This window comes from Cervus canadensis, chromosome 16 (assembly GCF_019320065.1).
Source record: "Cervus canadensis isolate Bull #8, Minnesota chromosome 16, ASM1932006v1, whole genome shotgun sequence".
NCBI lineage: Eukaryota > Metazoa > Chordata > Mammalia > Artiodactyla > Cervidae > Cervus > Cervus canadensis.
This window is the reverse complement of record NC_057401.1, coordinates 22,698,643-22,719,926: the sequence shown is the minus strand read 5'-3', so window position 1 is coordinate 22,719,926 and position 21,284 is coordinate 22,698,643. Positions and strand designations below refer to the sequence as shown.

General features: G+C 40.3%; 2 protein-coding genes across 4 annotated transcripts in view; one reads left to right on the top strand and one right to left on the bottom strand.

Moving 5' to 3' along the window:
* The window catches only part of MTREX (Mtr4 exosome RNA helicase), a 94,019-nt gene extending 90,127 nt beyond the window's left edge, over positions 1-3,892 (top strand). The window contains exons 26-27 of the mRNA XM_043488650.1: positions 2,157-2,261; positions 3,597-3,892. Of these exons, the coding sequence (XP_043344585.1) occupies positions 2,157-2,261; positions 3,597-3,649 (158 nt within the window). The 3' untranslated portion in view covers positions 3,650-3,892. The remainder of the gene's footprint in view (positions 1-2,156; positions 2,262-3,596) is intronic.
* Positions 2,428-21,284, bottom strand: part of PLPP1 (phospholipid phosphatase 1) — a 112,052-nt gene continuing 93,195 nt past the window's right edge. For all 3 annotated transcript variants that reach the window (XM_043488654.1, XM_043488655.1, XM_043488652.1), the window contains 3 exons: positions 13,685-13,742; positions 5,031-5,207; positions 2,428-4,242 (listed from right to left, as the gene is read on the bottom strand). In XM_043488654.1, coding sequence (XP_043344589.1) covers positions 4,111-4,242; positions 5,031-5,207; positions 13,685-13,742 — 367 coding nt within the window. In that variant the 3' untranslated portion in view covers positions 2,428-4,110. The remainder of the gene's footprint in view (positions 4,243-5,030; positions 5,208-13,684; positions 13,743-21,284) is intronic.

Genomic DNA, 21,284 nt, shown 5'->3' with positions numbered 1-21,284 from the left:
CCAGGAACTCAGCCTCACAGTTTAAAGGGAAGCCATTGCTCTAAAGGGTGAACCTCAAAGTCATAAACCCCTCTAGGGTTTCTCATCTGTAAAATGGTAGTAGGATGTTGGAAGTAGCCAATGACACAGTCTCCTCCTACTTGGGAACATCTTTTGTGAAATAATTTTTTTTTTTTCCTGTTAAAGGTTACTAGTAAAAACAGGAGCAAGTCTGTTTTTTCATTTGTTTTGTTAATTTTCAAAATATTAATATAGCATATTGGTGTCAGAACCAGTTGTCTCAGTAACAGGAAGTAAATGCCCAGGTAGGTATCATATAGCTGCTTCCTCATTCTCTTGGAGACCTGCTGTGAAGGGGACAAACCTACTGCTTGGAACTTCCCTTCGGAGCCGCAGTTCCCTTTCTAGTCATGGAAAGAGAATTAGGATGCAACTGAGATTCTTGTGTTTCCATCTGCCATTATATGCACCTCAAGGTGGATCAGTCTAATAATTCATTCTCTATTCCTGTACTTTAATAGCAGAGTTCTACTGGAGAAAAATTGTACCGTTTGGTGTCTTCAGAAGCCATAGTCTGTAACCTCAGAATCACATTAAACTTTCCTAGTAATAACAGAAGTAGCAGTAGCAGAGGAGAGAGATTGGTGTGTACCAGCTCGGTACCTGACACTAGGAACATTCTGCCTCATTTAGTTTATAGTGTTTCCCTAGCTTGCTAATACAGTCTCTCAGGCAGTAGATGGCACAGCTGAAATGTAATCCCTAGTCTACCTACCTCCAGGGACTTTTGTCTCTGGCTCTGAGACTTGTCTTACAGGCAATTCCAGATCCTCTTTGCTCTCCTTGCGCACCTACCTCAACTTGTCCCAGCTTTGTAGATGATCACTTCTGTTTCAGAGGAAAGGCAGGTGCCAGTAGGCCTGTCTTCTTAAGCTAGAAACTCATGTGCATATATCTTGTCCCTTATTCTCTCTTCAGAGGAAATTACTCCCGATTCCAGGGCCTTCTTCCACTCTTCTGCACCCTCTTCAGTTTTGAATCCCATCCTTTCTGCTGCCACTTTAGAAGTTTGTATTTCTCATCCACATCTTCTCCAGCTAGCAACATAACATACCATGTTTAAGAGCAAAAGCTTTATGAGTTAGATCTCCATTGTTTTTCTCCCTTGGGCACATTGGCTCATAATGTAGAGGGCATTAAAAGGGAAAAAGAGCCCTGAACACAGTACAATGAGTGTTTTACAAGATACATGTTAATAAATTATTCCAGTGTTACAAGGAGTTAAATAAGAACCTGAAGTGTGAGATCACAGCTTGCATACCAGAAAGAACTGATACTCCTCTTGTATTTCAGGCATTAAAACTAAAATCCAAGAGTTTTCAACTTAGGTGGCACTTAGAGAAAGAATCCTGAGGCTCCTCCTCATGCAAGTCTGACAGAAGTGAAAGTGTGTTTACAACTTCACCTGTGATGCAAACACTTGTCTTAGACAAGGAGTCAGATCCCAGTGGGAAGGGACTGACTGCCTCTTCTATGCTTCATTGAGGATACACTGTGTGAGGAAAGTATTGATGAAAGAGCTGTTTAAGGTCCAGAAGAATGATCGATTGCACCTTTAAAATGAAAATCTGATTCTCTTACTCCCTTCCTTAAACATTCCCTGTTGCATTCTCTTCACAGAATAGTATCCAGAGGCTGTAGTAGGCCACACCCAGGGCCTGCTGTAGCCTGCTAGGCATTTCTGCACTGCCTCCGTGGTCTTGCCTTGTCCCTGCCTGACAGTGACCTTATGCATAAAGGACCCAGATTATGTCACCTTTGCTGCCCTTCACCCATGTTGTTCTGTCCTCTGTTCCCAGGACATTTTGTGTACTTCTGTAAGAGCAAGTGTCAACACATTAAAGTAAATCCATGACTCTCTCTACCCTGAGTCAAAGATGGGAATTAAACTTTTCATTTTTGTAGCCTTCCTGGTGCCTAGCAGTCACTAGTCACGTTTACTCCTGATTTACTGCAGTAGAAGTTCCTCAGAGGACTATCGGTTAATCACCCCATGTTCACCTTCCTTGTGTCTTAACAAAAGCTCTGCTTTTCCTGATTATTTACACTTTACAAGGGATACACTTTACAAGTGGTTTGTCTCCTTTTCTGTCCAGGCAGCATAATTCGTTGTATGAGGCGCTTGGAAGAACTACTTCGACAAATGTGTCAAGCAGCAAAAGCCATTGGAAACACTGAGCTGGAGAATAAATTTGCAGAAGGTCAGTATCCGGCCCATGAAGTTCTAGTAATTTCGGCAAATCCTCTTGACCATAACCTAGGAGAACATTTTCAGATATTCTTCACTGGACTGCCATGGCAGGCCACCTGGTAGCATTCAAAGAAAATATCAGTGTGTGTTGGAAACAGTTTGTAAATGAATATAGATAAAATTTCAAAATATTTATTGTGCACTTATTGTGTGCCAGGCATTGGTTTAAGCACCAAGGAATACAGCAGTGAACAAAAAAAGACACAAACCCCTGCCTTCATGGCGCTCACATTCTAGTGCAGGGAGGTGGACAGTAAACAGGCCAACAATTAAAATACATCAGGTAGTGATACAAACAAAGGAAGAGACAATAGAGACTTGAAAGATGGATATGATGGCCTAGAGTCCCTCCATATTTACTTGATGTACTTGAGCAACAGGCCAGTGTGGCTGGAGCACAGTGAACAGTGATGGAACAGTAGGGGCTGGAAGAAGAAAAGAATGGTCCTGTAGGCCCCAGCACTCCGCTTTTTCCTCTGAAGTGATTGGAGGTTTTGGGCACAGGAGTGGTGTGCTCTGACATGGGTTTCACCAGGCAGCTCTTGCTGGTGCTTTGTAGGCAAGTCTGTAGATGAGCTCGGTTGGAAGCAGGATGACCAACTCAGGAAAGGCTGGCTAGATCATGGTGGTAGTGATGGGGGGAGGCACACATGCTTGCAAATAATTTCATGCCATCTGTATGTTGGCTGAGAAAAAGGACTTAAAACACCAAAGAATAGCAGACGCGGTGCTGCTCTGAGTTGGTTGCCCACAGTCAAACCTACTGATTTCACTATCTACTTAGTGTTCTAAGAAGTTTGCAGAAACTGGCTTACATTTTCAACGTTGTTAAATAGAGCAGACCTATTTAATCACTGTGGGTTTAAGTCTAATTTTTGTAAACTTTCGAAAACTTTGTCCTGCCTTAGCCCAGAAAGAATTTCACATGGTAACTGAAATATAGTGCCTTCCATTGTAGGCTGAAAATTCATGCTTTTGGGTAACTAACTTCTTTTGACAGCTTATTCCTTTCAAGTCTTTTAAAGTAATTTTGGACACCCCCAGCCCCTACACACATGGTGTACTTTTAGAGTCAGGATTCATAAGAACAGGGGTCTGGTTTCAAAGTTTCCCATTTCTCAGAGATGGTTATGAACTCCTCTAGGTGTCTTTCAGACCAGCAAGGGTTTTGTATTTTCCATACTGTCTTCTCACCAATTTAATGAGTACTGTTTAAAACCCCAGTGGATGGGCATTACATTCTTTGTGGTCTTGAAAATTTAAATCATATTTTCTTTTCTCTTAGGAATCACCAAAATCAAGAGAGATATTGTGTTTGCCGCCAGCCTCTACTTATAAACAGTCAGCTAAGGAATGTGGAATTGTAAATTGTTCTCCACCTGTCTGATTACAATCAACTACAAACGCCTATAAGTATTGATTTGGTTTTCCCATCTCAAGACAGTTGTCCTGAAACATTTTAATATGTATTATATTTAAATCAAGCATCATTCTAAGAAAGCATATTGCATACACATTTGTACATAAGCATTACATTTTTTAATAAAAAAAATGTACAGGTGGGGCATTGTTTTAGTGAAAGGCCGTTGAAATTTTTTTAAATGAACTTAGAGCTATTAGGTAACCATTGTGTTAAATGTAACTATATACACACAGGTAAAGTAGGCATCCAAGAGGTATAGTAGCAGCAGTCCCTTAAAGGCTTGTACACCGGGAAGAAAGACGCATCCTCTTGCCTTCTGGTTGCAATCACTTTTCTTTAGAAAGCAGGCCAGCTTCATCTGGGCACTCTGCCACCTTCAAGGCTGGTGACTGTTCCGATAGTGATTCCCTGTCGTTGGTGTTTCGTGCAGAGTTGTATGAGAATCCTCCTCTTTTCTTTCTTTAAAAGGAGAATTTCTCTTTTTGAAGAAATCTGATACATATACAGCCTATGTAGAACAGATAACATTTAGAATGGGGCAGAGTATTAAGTGATACCATTTTAAAGAAGTTGAAAAACCCTAGCAAAATTGCAATAAGCAGTGTGCAAAAAATAAAAAAAAGGATATACATTACAGGGTACAAGCTAAGGGTACCAATAAATTAGTGGCTGGGCTTCCCTGGTGGTTCAGTGGTAAAGAACCTGCCTGCAATGCAAGAGATGCAGGTCCACTCTCTGGGTCAGGAAGGGCCCCTGAAGAAGGCAATAGCTACTCCAGTATTCTTGCCTGGGAAATCCCATGGCCGAGAGGAGCCTGGCAGGCTGGAGTCCATGGGGTCACAAAGAGGCGGACACGACTCAGTGACTAAACAGCAACAACAAATTAGTGGCTAACAGGAATTTTTGTTAAAGACATCCTGAGAGTTGCTTTGTTATGTCTTGGGCAAAAAGCTTCACTATGCAGCCAGCCCTTAATGAAAAAAATGTGTCGTACTTCATGTAAATTATTTTCAATTTATACCAAAAAGAAAACTTTATACCCAGGACTTCTTACAATTAAAAAAAAAAAAAAACAAGAAATTTTTTTAATAACTTCGGCAGAAAGTAAATAACCTAGGTTATTATTTGGTGTCTGTCCTAAAATGACTTTTAATAACACTGGGGTCCTTACCCAGTAGCAATTATTGAGCTACATTCTCTGCCTTAACATAGTTTTCTCATTGGAACCTTTTTTCCTACTTATTTATCCAAGTGTTTATCAATTTCAAGATGTAGGCTGCTGCCATGTATACTTACAACTAATACTGCAACCAGAGCTCCTTGAATGAGTCCAGTCAGCACATCACTCCAGTGGTGTTTGTAATCAGAAACTCGAGAAAGGCCCACATAAATGGATGCAGCAACAAGACCAAATTGCAGTGTAGGGCGTAAAAGTCTTGCCCAGTCTCCCTTCATTCTGGCTTGAAGGTAAAGCTAATAGAAAAGACAGGGGGGAGAAAAAGAGTTTAATATACCAACTGAAGACTATATTTTATATTAAATATCACATTTCTAGAGGATTGATGTTTAAAATGACAGCATTAAGTATTAATAATCATTAATCAGTGTTGTTATATATGGAGAGGGCTTTAGGTAAGCATTCTTGTACTCATGAATACCTAAAAATTAATCCCAAAATAAAACGAAAATACAAATTGCCCTAGTACCAGTTTACAAGAATTTATTACCTATCTAGTTAGACCACTCTCCAAATTATAAACAAGGTAAGCGTTTCTGTGTTTATAACCTAGGATTTCAGGGGCTGCTCCTTCCCTTCCATTTTGAGTTACAGTGATCATTAGTTCGGAGTCTTGGGATCAACTGCTAGTGCTCTGAGCACAGGCTGCCCTTACTCTGGGCCAGGCTGCTGTATTTTCTGCGCAGCCTATTTAGGAACTAAGTTTGCTTAATTCACCCAAACAATTTACTTGAGAGTTCCTCTAGCCTCAAATTATTTAACATGAGTGACTGAGATTAAATAAATCTGTATTTATAAGTAGATACAATAATCTGCCTAAGTAAAGAATACAGTCTGTAGTTTAGTCCTGATCCAGTAAGAGTTTTCTTTCAATAGCACTGTACCCTTTAAAGTTCTATGATTTTCCATACACTAGTCAGACCTGAGAATTTCCCCTTTGCTGTGTCAGCCTGCCCTTGACTTTGGTGCATCCCCAAAGACTGTAATAAAGAACAAATTTGGAATAGTTTCCTATGAACACCTTTCAGCAAATATGGTCTTTTTTTTTTTCCCCCTAACTTCTATCTAATAATATAATTCGTAATATTCATTTTAGAAACTCTGTTCAATAATTTATGGCTCATACAACTTACTTAAATGCAGTCTGCAGAAAACAATTTATGTCGCTGTGCCCACTGATCCTGCCTATTTAAAGTAGATAGACAAGTCCATTCCTAGTTCACTGGGCACTGTTGTGCGTGTTCAGTTCTTAGCACCTGGCAAAGACCCAGAGGTCGTCTAATTTTATAAAGTCCCTTATAGTATAAACATCTAATCCTAAAAGAGCATACCAGTTGTTTAACTGAGTTGAACTCATTAACAGGCTGAAGTGCCACTGGCTTTCTGCAGAGCTCCTCTCCCCTTTTTTGTTTGCTGCTGTTGAAGCTATAAGCAAGCACAGAGTAAGAGGCTTGTCTCAAGATTCTGGAGGTGCTAAGATACTTGGTTCTGGTTGGGGCAGAGTTACTTAGCATGTGCTAGCTGAAGCCAGTTAGGTACCACAGCCGTGCCAGATCATATTCACCTCATTAGTTCTAACTGGAAATTTTTTGTTCATTTTAAGGAAAACAGTTCTTTAACTAGGGGCCAAGTTTTGTATGTTATTATCCAAAAGTTTAGTTGTCTCTCTTCTAGTTATTGTTAAGCTATCTTTTCAGATGATGGTTAAAGGCATTGGTTATTTAGACCATAAAAACATATACTTAGGAATTACAAATACTTGACCTAAATGCAGACATATTAGGGAGAACTGCACCCTTCCCTGCTAGGAACATAGTAAAAAAACAACTGTCAAATGGACTTAGGGGTTTATTTTTTTACTTCCAACATAAAGGAAACTCAGGACTTTCAAGGTTCTTCCTCAGTTAGGATTCTAAAATCCCTCTGTTTCTTCCAAAGAACTCTTTGACTTTAGGTAGCCCACACACATATGTTAAGTAAGTATTATTTTGCCCCAATCTCTTCCTCAACATCCCTGTGAAAATAACATTTGCTTATGGATTGGATCAATAACCAAACACACTGCAGTATACTCTAGGTGAAATCTTTCCCCTCTAAGTACCTAATTAAATAGAGTCTGTGTTCGTCTCTTCTGGGGACTAATGGCCATGGCTTGAGTAAGGCTCTTGTTACAGAACAAATCTCAGCTCTAAGTGAGACTGGCTAATTGAGTGGGCTTCCTATTTGCCTGTTTTGTATCTCTGGGCCCAAGGCACTGATGTAGCAAAAGCCGGGCACCACCTCTGGCCCTGCTCTTCCCCGTGAGGACTTGGGTTTCAGTAGACCCCCAAGAGGTACACACACTGAGTTTGTTGAACCTTGGGTCACCTGAGTTGTGCGGTTGACATGCCCTGAACTCCAGAGACAACTGACCTCTCGTGTTGCCAGCCGAAAGCCTATCCTACATAAGCAGGTCCAAGAAAGCGTACAGTGCTGACCTTCGAGGGGCTCCACTTCCTAAGCCGTTCTCAGGTTCCACAGTGCAGCTCTTTTAAGCTCCCACCCTCTAGAGGCACTAGAGATTCAGCTTCCTCCTACCACTCTATAATGCTTTCCAAAATCTTTTCCTCTTGCTTATTGTCTCCTTTTCCATTCTTTGACTTTGTGGATTTATTTATTTTTTCCTATTCTACTCCTTGTCCTTTGACGGGGGAGAGGAAAACATATATGTTCCTTTAAAAACAAGTCTCTATTCCTCCATCTTTCTCTGTCTCAGAGAAACTGAATATCTGATATATCTCAGCACTGCTATATTAGAACTAGATAAGGGGACTGCTCATGCTTTAATGCCAGAATTGAGAATAAAAAGGCTTTATTACCTTTGTTGCCTTTGCAACCTCCACTCTTCCCCTTCTCCCTACATGTGCATTTGTTAATCACATATGTACTACAAGAAGGAAAGCATTCAATTGCTTGTATCTTAAGATTTAGAACTTTTAGAACTCTGTCTCCAGTGCTGTGTATGGTAGCAGACTGGCTGGCTCAGTGGCAGCATCTACAATTTTCAAATTACCCCGCTGGGGGAAACTGCCAATCCACAGACAGAACTGAAGGGCACCACATACCCTGCCTTCCTTTGTGAGAGGGCAGAGTATGACTTAGGACAGACTTGGCCCAGAAATCTGCTGGGCTGTGTTTGCTCTAGGATTTATTTATGAAGGAACTGTTTATTTTTCACAAGTTGTAGAAACGGTCCCTAACAGATACATGATAGGCTACTGGCAAACAAAAGCTATGGTTAGACAAGAACGGGCCATTTAATAGAAAATGGAGAAGAGTGGCAGCCACACTCTAAAAAACCAGGTGGCCAGTGAGACAAGTGGAAATTCAACTTTCTGGTGAAGTAGAAAGGTCACAACTAGAAATAAAAGACAAGGTTCTGGCAGGACAAAAGCAACCTGCAGCACTTCACTAAGGTGCTCCCGAGAAGCAAAGGCTTCACACTGAGATGCTACAGATTCAGGAGGCCCCACGGCAGGACAGCCGAGGAGCAAAGGGTGACACATGCAGCTACCGGTTCTGTAAGCAGGGCGATCCACCAAACGCCAGACAGCAAATGGAAGACTTGGTGACATAAAAAGGCAGGTTGAAAACAGGGACTACCTGGAGAAGGAAATGGTATCCACTCCACTCTTGCCTGGGAAATCCCATGGAGAGGAGCCTGGAGGGCTACAGTCCGTGGTCATGAAGAGTTGGAAACAACTTAGTGGCTAAACAACAACAAAACCTTGTTTTCTTTGGAACCCTAACTCTATAATTATCAGAATTAAACCTGCTGTCATGTTTTCTGTGGCAGGTTGATACCCTACTTCTGTCATCAGTGGTATTTCTGATGCTGTTTTTCTTAAGTGACATGTTGAAACAAATGGGAGTCAAGGTTCCCTGGTGAAATGCCTTTGGGTCAAGATTTGGCCAGACCTTTGTTCTGGGCTCCTGGTGACTTCCCTGATGGCTTGGTTGGTAAAGAATCCGCCTGCAGTGCAGGAGATGCAAGCGATGCGGGTTCAATCCCTGGGTTGAGAAGATTCCCTGGAGAAGGAAATGGCTACCCAGTATCTTTGCCTGGGAAATCTCATGGACAGAGGAGCCTGGCGGACTACAGTCCGTGGAGTCAGAAGGGTCACACATGATTTGGCAACTAAACCACCACAAGCACCAGCAGGTGGCTAAGGAATGTAGCCAGGATCCCTTCCCACAACCAGTCAGCAGTCCCACTGTGTGAGCTGGTTAAAACTACCTGGGGGGACTTCCCTGGTGGTCAGTGGCTAAGACTGAGTCAAATCAAGAGCTCAGAGCCAATCTGGTACAACCACTGCATGTGCAGGGCCTAGTTCCAGTCAGCAGACACTAGTCTGAAGAGACCTTATGACTCGACCAGTATCCTCTATTAAAGGATCTATTATAAAATCTCATTTTTAAAATTCAATTAAATTGTTGAGTAAGGTATTTTTTGAAGCTGGTTTGTTTCTGCCTTTCCTCAACTCACTCTGTAATATGTAACTACAAAATGCTATTGCCTCATAAAGTCTCTTAATACAGGCATACCTGTATTAAGCCATACCTGGAGATGTTGTGGCTTTGGTTTCAGACCACTGCAATAAAGTGAATATCACAGTAAAGCAAGTCACATGAATTTTCTGGTTTCCCAGTGTATGTTTATGCTATGCTATATAGTCCATTAAGTGTGTGGTGGCATTTTGTCTAAAAAAAAGTACATACCTTAATTTAAAAATATATTATTACTAAAAAGTACTAACAATCATCTGAGCCTTCAAGTAAGTTGCAATCTTTTTGTAACACTAATAAGAAAGACCACTAATGACCATAACAAATAGAACAGTAATAATGAAAAAGTCTGAAATATTTTGAGAATTACCAAAATGTGACACAGAGACACAAAGTGAGCAACTGCTGTTGGAAAAATGGCTCCACCAGACTTCCTTAGTGCAGGGTTGCCACAAACCTTCGATTTACATGATAAAGTGAGGCACAATAAAATGAGATATTCCTATATTTTACTCTTAAAATAAGAGGGTCCCTCCACCCAATTTTCAACTAGAGTCAAGGGCTTATTTTCACATTTTTAAATGGTTATTTGAAATGTGATCATATGGACCACAGCCTTGTCCAACTCAAATGAAACTATGAGCCACGCTGGGTAGGGCCACCCAACACGGACGGGTTATGGTGGAGAGTTTGGACAAAACGTGGTCCACTGCAGAAGGGAATGGCAAACCACCTCTGTATTCTTGCCTTGAGAACCCCATGAACAGTAAGAAAAGGTCAAGAAGCAACAGTTAGAACTGGACATGGAACAACAGACTGGTTCCAAATTGGGAAAGGAGTACATCAAGGCTGTATACTGTCACTCTGCTTATTTAACTTACATGCCGGGCTGGATGAAGTACAAGCTGGAATCAAGATTGCCAAGAGAAATATCAGTAACCTCTGATACACAGGTAACATCACCCTTATGGCAGAACGTGAAGAACTAAAGAGCCTCTTGATGAAAGTGAGACAGGAGAGTGAAAAAGCTGGTTGAAAACTCAACAATGAAAAAACTGAGATCATGGCATCCGGTCCCATCATTTCATGGAAAATAGATGGGGAAGCAATGGAAACAGAGACTATTTTTTTGAATTCCAAAACCACTGCAGATGGTGATTGCACCCATGAAATTAAAAGATGCTTGCTCGTTGGGAGGAAAGTTATGACCAACCTAGACAGCATATTATAAAGCAGAGACATTACTTTGCCAACAAAGTTCTGTCTAGTCAAAGCTATAGTTTTTCCAGTAGTCATGTATGGATGTGAGAGTTGGACTGTAAAGAAAGGTGAGTGCTGAAGAATTGATGCTTCTCAACTGTAGTGTTGGAGAAGACTCCTGAGAGTCCCTTGGACTGTAAGGAGATCAGTCCTGAATATTCATTGGAAGGACTGATGCTGAAGCTGAAACCCCCAATACTTTGGCCACCTGATGTGAAGAACTGACTCATTAGAAAAGACCCTGATGCTGGGAAAGATTGAAGGTGGGAGGAGAAGGGGACAACAGAGGATGAGATGGTTGGATGGCATCACCAACTCCATGGACATGGGTTTGGGCAAGCTCCAGGAGTTGGTGATGGACAGGGAAGCCTGGTGTGCTGCCGCCCACTGGGTCGCAAAGAGACACGACTGAGTGACTGAAGTGACTGATTTAAAAAAAAAAAAAAAAGCAACTGAGATTGCACCTGATTTACAGAGCCTAAATATTACCTGACCTATGACAAAAAATTTGCCAACCCCTGAACTAGACTAACAACAGCATGCTAAACACAAAGAAATATACCTTGGCCTAAGACCATGCCAAGTACACTGTTGTTCCACCTTCATGTGATGAGAGACCTGGCCAGAAGAGCACTGAAAGGCATGCCTAAGTTTATTCTTCTCTAGAGTTTAGTATCACCATCTTTCAGATTCACAGAATTCCTAAAGTTAAACCTCAAATCCCTCCTTAAATTGGGCGGGCAAGCACTACCTGAACACAGCAGGGGGCAAGGCCCAGATACGAGGCAGTCTGTGAGAGGGAGGGAAGCCAAGCTGAAGCACAGACACTGAGAGGTACTTGGGTACTGGAGTCATTTACATGGAAAGTTCGTAACAGTAGTGATATAAACAATCGTAGTAATTTACAAACAAACCTCTATAACTGCAGTGATATAAGCAACCTAGGGTGACAGTCTCCCTGACAGTGCTGGGAAAAACTGTATATTCCTTATTGTACTGAAAAAAGGATGGTTTCAGCCCATGCCTCTTTTCCTGAACAATCAAGTAAATTTGGAACGTGGCATCTGGCCAAAGTCAAGGGGAGTCAAAGTCAGTTGCACATCAATTGGCTACCTGGAAAGGAGCCCTGCCCTTTGCTCCCACCAACCTAAGTGTTTTTCAGGGGGCTAACTCCTAGCACTGTAGGGTGCAGGGTTCCTGCTAGAGAAGAACAATGGTCAGGTATTTTAAGAGACATTTTTAACTAGAAGTTAATTTCTGGGTGTCAGGAATTGACAGGGAAGTTTTGGCTATCAAATTTGACTCCTCAAATGACTACATCTTCCAAATCTGGGACTGACCCATGATGCCAAGATGCCTAGGAGAACAAGATGAGTCATTGCCTAAGGAATGTGTGTGTGGCAGGGGGCGGGGCGGTGGGTAGTGGTTTAAGTGTTGTATATAAATACGAAAGCTGGAAAGCAAGGAGACATCTGTGTATTCAGGGGCTGAAATAAAAGCTAGGGCCTACATCCACCTCAAGTCAGTATTTCCACTGCTCAGAGTCGGTGAAACCCAGTGCGTGGCTGCTGTAGCCTGCCTACTTCTTCAAAGCTCTTGGTCTACGACAAACCTCACCTGAATTTGTTGTTGTTGTTGTTGCGTTATACCTGTGCATCTAAATGACTCATACAGACCCAATTACCAAGCTAGAGTTAAGGTAATTTGCCCTCTGCATATATCCTTAATTTGCCTCTTCCAGCAGGTAATCTTAACAATACACATCATGAATCTTTACTCCACATCATAGATTTAATTATCATACAGCACTTGTGATCTGAGGGGAAAGGGTAACTGGAAACAGCCAGATAACAGCAAATTTACACAGCACAACTATATAAAAGTCCACTTACAAAGAAAAATTACATCTGATCTGTAAGGGTAGAGATCTCCTTTTCCCACCAAATTTTGATAATTTTATACATAAAAAGAGGATTGATAAAAATAAGTCAATTAAATTGACCTTTGAAAACCCCTTGCAGTGCCCAAAAGCCTGGTCTTCCACTAATTGCTCTCGAAACACATTCATCTCTAGTTTGATATGCAAAGTGCCAGTCTTCTCTAACTCTCCACTGCTGACTTTGTATAATACAAGTGCAACTAAAATTGCTCCTGCAGCAACTGGCTCTCCCTGAAGCTGAAACCTTCCTAGTCCTTGGAAAGCAGTCCGGGCAATGTTTCGCAAAGTGGAAGGAAAACAAGACTTGCTCAGATGAGAGCAACAGAGCTGCCTTCACATCCAGTAATCACAACTCCTCACCCCAGCAGCCCCCGACGCGGGAAAGCCAGGCTGCTCAGCACCCACACCGTGCAGATGAGGCCAGGGCTCCAGCTCAGGGAGAGGCTACGAGAAGCAGCAGCACCACCTTGGCCTGGATTTCAGAGCAGTGACCTGCTGAGATGACGCAGGAGCTGTCTGTATATTCCAGAAAACCTTTTCAGAAAACATAGCCCAAAGTAAGGGGATATGTCACCTAATTCTGAGCACCAGGCCTGCAGACTTGATGATCTGTTTAGGCTTCTACCACTGTCAGAAAGTGACAAGTAGCCTAGACAACTTGTCTGCTTCAAGAGTAAAGACTCCCTCTTATCCTGAAGGTTGCCAATTTGCAGCTTGCTATACAATGCACCTGTCTGCTTCCTCTAAATGAAGGACAAAAGTCATTTCAAACAACTGTAACTGGCCTTGGCAGAGCACAGGCAATCCATTCCTCTTCTGAACCTAGTGCAACAAGCAGTGGCTTCCAGTTGACTTGAGCAGTGAGGCCAATGAGAATGTCAGAGGCAGCCGCGCAGGAGAAAACACCAAACCCGAACGTAAGAAGTGCCCGCACACATAACCCACCATCAACAGACCCAAAGTACTTACCGCCACGAACATCATGCAGTACATGGAGAATGAAGAGTGGCCCGAATAAAAGGACAGTCTAGAAGACAAAGAAGAGAAACATGAATCTTCCCTCCTAGAGACCGAGAATATTTTTATTTCATAAATCTCCTTACCTTCCCATTGTATATAGCTCCCTCACCTTAGGTTAGAAGGGTGGGGTGGGAGGACAGTTAAACAGGAACTTTAAAGAGTCCTAGGAGGGTCTGAGGTCTGATTTCTACACAGTATCATTTTATTGATACTTTCAGGATGGGTAATGGGTCACTGACAAATTTGCCAAGCATTTCTAAAGGAAAACGTGACAAGCTATACCAGCATAAATGGCCTGAGTTTCTCACATAAAAACTTGTATGACCATAATTTAAGTTTTATTTTCCACTTGAAGTGTGTGTCCCTGAATAGCAGTAATAAATACTTTCTTTGGAACACTCACAAGTTGAGTACTTTTAAAAAAATAATTTTAAAGTCATATTTTAGCATCTTGCCTTAGATTTCCCACCAGATTAAGTACTTTAGCTTGACATTTAGTTTTAAATTGTGCACTGATAGTCCTGTACCAGATTAGCCATGTCTTTCAACATTATATTCTGTAAACATCTAGGTATCATCTTTCTACCTAAAAATGACAGAATGCTTACAAAACTTAATTTTATTGCACTTAAGAATAAAATCAAGAGGAACAGGTTCTGAAGTATTTTACTTATTATGCCCTACTTACTTCAAAAGGGATTTGTTTCCCCCGATTCATAAAGGAGAAAAGACTCCTAGAACACGTGCCAACTAAGATTTATGTAATCAAACTTGATAATTATTCTGGGTTTAATATACATAAAACAAGAAAAATAAATCACTTTTAGCGTTCCCAACCACTTGGCTGTCAAGAGAGCAATTATTTTCATATTCCATACAAAACTTACTGGTTAAGTCTCTAGGAGATACAGCATCTTATTATGTCCATAATTCACAAATGGACAAATAATTATATGGGCACTTTGATAAAATCCAAAGAGTAGTCAAAATGTAGACTCTTCATCATAGGGACCTCAACTGAAATTTTGTCCCTGGTCTAAGAACCTGCTTTGTTCTTGAGGTTTTAACCAATCCTAGACTCACTTCATTATAGCCAATCTGATGAAATTACATACATATATTAACAATTTAAGCTAGTTCTCCATCAAAGTTTAGGAAAGACTTTTCAAAAAGAAAATTTACAGAGATAAGAATATATTCTGAAATTCAGCTGTTTTCATCAGTTCTGTGGCCTGGTCTATTAAACAATGAGCAAGTAGATTGGTCTTAACTATGTAACTTACTGTGAATGGGATTCTATTTCAAATGGCAAATTTAAGATGATTTTTTCTTACATCTGTCAGCCAGGTCATCCCTTTCTCCTGGGAGAGCTCATTAAACTTGGTCTAAACTTCAATATCATAGCCTTAAGGGCGTTCATTCGCAGCCATCCACCCACCCCCGCACCACAAGGTCTGGGCTCCTACTCCTCAATTCACCACTCTTCTATCTCTGTATTTCAACAATGACATCAGTGTTCAGCCTTATAAAATGCAAAGACAACCAAATCCAGCTTTTATCAGTCATCAGAAGCAATCAACTCACACAAAGTGCTTCTTAATTTTTTAATGGAATTTACTAAATATTCTGGGGCTCATGGGAAGACTAACTCACAAATAACCTCCTAATCATCTCACTGCTCTTCCTCTACCACCTGACTTTCTTCCTCTCTTTTTCCTAACTCACAAAACAGTGGAAAACACAAAACAGTTGCAACTTTGGTTATGCTTTCAGTTTGAAAATTTCCTGAGTTTGCATTAATGCTTGAATGATGATACCTGACTACAGAATGTCCAGGTTGATGACTTTTTTCCTTATCACTTTGAGTATATCATACTATCTTCTGGCTTCTACTTTTGCTGTTAAAATATGAGCTGCCTTTCTGGGTTGTATGTCTTTTCTCTGTAATTGCTTCCTCTACTCCCCAAAGTCTTCAATATTCTGCAGTTTTGCTATCATGTTTCTAAGTATGACTTTCCTTTGATTTACCTGATTTAGTATTCGTTGGCTTCCTATGTCTGAGGATTTGTACACTTCACTAATTCTAGATCAGTCTCAGTTATTACACCTTTGAATTATGTATCCCCCATCCTATTTTCCTTTCTGAGATTCTGATTCAACATGTTAGACATTTCCATTCTGTCCTTCCAAATCTCTTAAACTTTCTTTTCTATTTTTAATCTTGGTCTCTTCAGGTCTATCTTCCCTCCCTTCACTGTGTCTAGTCTGCTTAATCTGTTTTTTCATTTAAATTACTATGTATGTATCATTTATAGATCTTTCTGGATCATCTGCAAATCTGTTTGGTGAATTTTGATTCTCATCATCCTGCATCATATTCTCAACCTCTTATTTGCTCCTACACAGCAGATATGTTGATTTATTTCCCATAGGGTAATTCTAGTATCTGAATCTTTGAGAGTTTATATAGTTTGTTTTTCTGCTGACTCTCATATTAGATAAAAGCTCATATTCTTGGGACTCAGTCTGGGGACTCTGAAGAGTATCTGGTTGAAAGCACATTCTTCCAGATATATGTGTTCTCTTTTGCAAGATTCACTATCAATCCACTTCAGTTTTGTTTTTTTTTTTAAGCCACATAGATAGTACGAATTCTGACTCCATAAAAGTATGAGTGTGAGTTAAGGATTCTTATGGTTAAGGATTCTTCTTGATGAGTTTCTTCTGGGAGGATGTTTCCCTTTGGGAGCCCCTATATTATCCACAGGCCTTCCATCTGTCTTCACTGCCCAGCCTTTATCTCCTGTGCCATGTTCGGAGACTACCACAATTCAGGCTTTAGGTGACCAGGAATTGGCGAGTTCTTTCAGAGCACACTTCAAATCTATGGCATTAACTGACTCCAACCTTATAAAAATTCCTTTACTCTTCCACCAGCTCAGCTATTTATTTAAAAGATTTATATGTGTTTGTATGGATGTGAGAGTTGAACTATAAAAGCTGAGCACTAAAGAATTGATGCTTTTGAACTGTGATGTTGGAGAAGACTCTTGAGAGTCCCTTGGACTGCAAGGAGATCCAACCAGTCCATCCTAAAGGAGATCAATCCTGAGTGTTCATTGGAAGGACTGATATTGAAGCTGAAATTCCAATACTCTGGCCACCTGATGCGAAGAGCTGACTCACTGGAAAAGACCCTGATGTTGGGAAAGATTGAGAGCAGGAGGAGAAGGGGACAACAGAGGATGAGATGATTGGATGGCATCACCAACTCGATGGACATGGGTTTGGGTGGACTCCGAGAGTTGGTGATGGATAGGGAGGCCTGGAGTGCTGCGGTTCATGGGGTCGCAAAGAGTCAGACATGACTGAGCGACTGAACTGAACTGAACTGTTTTAAGATTTATATACTTTTAATATATAAAACAATATGTATATTGTGATGTATCACCTAGCATGTTTAGTTGAGGGCTTCCCGTGGCACTAGTGTTAAAGAATCCACCTGCAAAGCAGGAGACGCAAGAGATGTGGGTTTGATCCCTGGGTTGGGAATATCCCCTAGAAGAGGAAATGGCAACCCACTCCAGCATTCTTGCCTGGAAAATCCTATGGACAGAGGAGCCTGGTGGACTACAGGGGGCCACAAAGAGTCGGACATGACTGAACACATGCACGTGTTTAGTTGAGTTGTATCAGTAAGCATTTCTAATCCTCCATGTTGCTAGAAATAGAAGCAATCTTTTTTTAAATCTTTGTTTTTTAAAACAAGACTTAGAACTAATAAAATGTTATCTAAAATAAACTGCTCTACTAGGAGAGACAACAGTTTGGCAACAGTTTGTTTTTAATTATAAAGTGTCCAGCACTCACAGAAGTTGCCAATTATTACTATTCTACCAGTACTGAGTATGCCAAAGTGACTCCGTTGCAAATTAGGAGAACTTCCTTTTTTCTCTAAAAATCATCCTGATATCAATTCCTAAAGCATTCTAAAGACGAAAGATTCTCAAAAGACTGTTAATGGTTACAAGCCACTGAGTACCTTCTATGTTCAGGTACTTATTGATACACAGTATTTCCACTCTTTAGGAAAACACCCAGAATAGGAACTATCAAACGATTTCACACACAGAGCAAACTGAACCTACCAGAAGCTCAGCAGCTAACTCAAAAATCACATCACCCTGCGGGTTAGACCTGAATCTTCCCATCTCTTTCCCGCCATGCCGTGATTCCACTCCCGTGAACGGCAGGCAAGCCAGCAGCAGCATTAATCCTGCCATCTCCAGGCAGGGAGCACCAGTCAGAAGAAACAGGACTCCCTGCTCATACAAGGCAGCATGTGTGAAGTCAAGTGACATATTGTTTATGCGTAAATAGTCATCTTAAGCGAATACTAACATGTCCTTTGTATGCTCTAAAGCTCAAATAAAAGGAAGTCAAATTGCAAAATGAGGCATTTTCTCCAAATGGTATTTCCTGATTATAGAGTTTACACAACAGCAAATTAACTTGAAGGACATGTTAAATTTCCCTTCAGTGATAACCTTTAAACATGGACTGATCCTGTAAAACAGTTAAACTATGTCCCAACCAACTACACATAGGAGGAATGACCCTTAATGACCAATTTCCCCAGTATTTTATTTCTAAAGGGTTTTTTTTTCCCAACCAGTAACTGTTAAAAAATGCTTAAGCAATGAGACATCAAGTTATTACCTTAAAAAATTCACTTCTAAGATACTGTGGCATTCAAGTAGGTTATGAAAGAAAGATGAGTACTTTTATACTGAATTGAAAAAGCTCACACTTGTTGGAGAGTGGTCTGGCAACATGTATCTAAATGTACCTATCTATATATAAAACCAGCATATTTTTTGACCCAGTAATTCCACATCAAGGCATCGAGGCATCCTAGAGAAACAGAGCATGAGCACAAAGATGTCTGCTGCAACACTGCTGGCCACTCAAAGACCCAAGAGAACAATTCTATCACGAATTTTCTGAACACAGTACTACAAGTCAGCTAAAAGTAATGCTGTGTAAACCAACAAGAGTATTTTAAAGGGTCATTTATGCAAACCACATAAAACTCTATTTCACATTTAATATAAAAACACAAAAAAACGACAGAAAGGGTACACAAACTGTTAACAGTGGCTCTGGGGAAAGTTACCAAATGGAGACTGAAAAACAAAACCTTTTACACTTTACAGTACACAACCTGTTGTTATAGGGATAACATATATATGAAAAATATTTTTTTAATGGTAATCAAAGGATCTTTGATGTGTCTGCTATAAATTTCCTACAAACCCCTTCCCCACTACACACACACACACACCTCTCCCCAAACTCCTCTTCCTGATTAACAGTCTCCCTGAGAGTTGCTCTGCCGAGTGAGCTGCTACTTGGAGAACAAAAGCAGCTTCCTTCCTACAAGCTCACGCCCAGAACCCAGCACTGACTTAAGTCCTAGAAGCCTGTTTTTACATCTCTCAATGAAATGTCTGGACATTTATTTACATGTATTTTTATTTTATTTTTTTTTAATTTTTTTATTAGTTGGAGGCTAATTACTTCACAACATTTCAGTGGGTTTTGTCATACATTGATATGAATCAGCCATAGATTTACACTTATTCCCCATCCCGATCCCCCCTCCCACCTCCCTCTCCACCCGATTCCTCTGGGTCTTCCCAGTGCACCAGGCCGGAGCACTTGTCTCCTGCATCCCACCTGGGCTGGTGATCTGTTTCACCATAGATAGTATACATGCTGTTCTTTTGAAACATCCCACCCTCACCTTCTCCCACAGAGTTCAAAAGTCTGTTCTGTATTTCTGTGTCTCTTTTTCTGTTTTGCATATAGGGTTATCGTTACCATCTTTCTAAATTCCATATATATGTGTTAGTATGCTGTAATGTTATCTTTCTGGCTTACTTCACTCTGTATAAGGGGCTCCAGTTTCATCCATCTCATTAGGACTGATTCAAATGAATTCTTTTTAATGGCTGAGTAATATTCCATGGTGTATATGTACCACAGCTTCCTTATCCATTCATCTGCTGATGGGCATCTAGGTTGCTTCCATGTCCTGGCTATTATAAACAGTGCTGCGATGAACATTGGGGTGCACGTGTCTCTTTCAGATCTGGTTTCCTCAGTGTGTATGCCCAGAAGTGGGATTGCTGGGTCATATGGCAGTTCTATTTCCAGTTTTTTAAGAAATCTCCACACTGTTTTCCATAGCGGCTGTACTAGTTTGCATTCCCACCAACAGTGTAAGAGGGTTCCCTTTTCTCCACACCCTCTCCAGCATTTATTGCTTGTAGACTTTTGGATAGCAGCCATCCTGACTGGCGTGTAATGGTACCTCATTGTGGTTTTGATTTGCATTTCTCTAATAATGAGTGATGTTGAGCATCTTTTCATGTGTTTGTTAGCCATCTGTATGTCTTCTTTGGAGAAATGTCTGTTTAGTTCTTTGGCCCATTTTTTGATTGGGTCATTTATTTTTCTGGAATTGAGCTGCAGGAGTTGCTTGTATATTTTTGAGATTAATCCTTTGTCTGTTTCTTCATTTGCTATTATTTTCTCCCAATCTGACGGCTGTCTTTTCACCTTACTTATAGTTTCCTTTGTAGTGCAAAAGCTTTTAAGTTTCATTAGGTCCCATTTGTTTAGTTTTGCTTTTATTTCCAATATTCTGGGAGGTGGGTCATAGAGGATCTTGCTGTGAATTATGTCGGAGAGTGTTTTGCCTATGTTCTCCTCTAGGAGTTTTATAGTTTCTGGTCTTACATTTAGATCTTTAATCCATTTTGAGTTTATTTTTGTGTATGGTGTTAGAAAGTGTTCTAGTTTCATTCTTTTGCAATACATGTATTTTTAAATACCACAAGCTGTGTTTCTAATAAAAATATATGCAGATGATTTAAAACTATTGAAAGTCAGTATATTAATCCAAGTTATTACAAGTAGCAGAGCCATATATGTTACTTTAATACTGAGTGTTTAGAGAAGATTTTTTAAAAGAGATCAGACTGTCCAGAAATACAAGGACTACAGAGTATCTCTCCTCTAAAGTGTACAAAGACAAGGATAAAAGTAATAAATGGTGGAGGAACATAGATGATCCCAACCAAACTTATTTTAAATAAAATACAACAAAAACTAATGTTAATTATTCTCATATCCTTGAAGCACCCAGAGATTGAGAACTTATTTCATGAGCAGTGAAAACCCTGTCATACATTCTTTGAATTATTTTTACAATGATTTTATTATATTTCTATATAAAGCTGTTGCTACATTATATGGGGTCAGTTTTAGCCAAGCCACTTTATGCATAAAAGTGATACGCGGCTATCTGAAATAAGTCACATGTGACTATTCAATTTTACTCAATATTAAAGCATCAAACACCACTGCCCAGCCACTAAGATCAGTTAATCATATAGTGAAATAATAATCAAATATTATATCATGAACCTTAAAGGAAAGAAACTAGCAGGACCATAGAAAATGAAAAAGAGGGAGGAAAAAA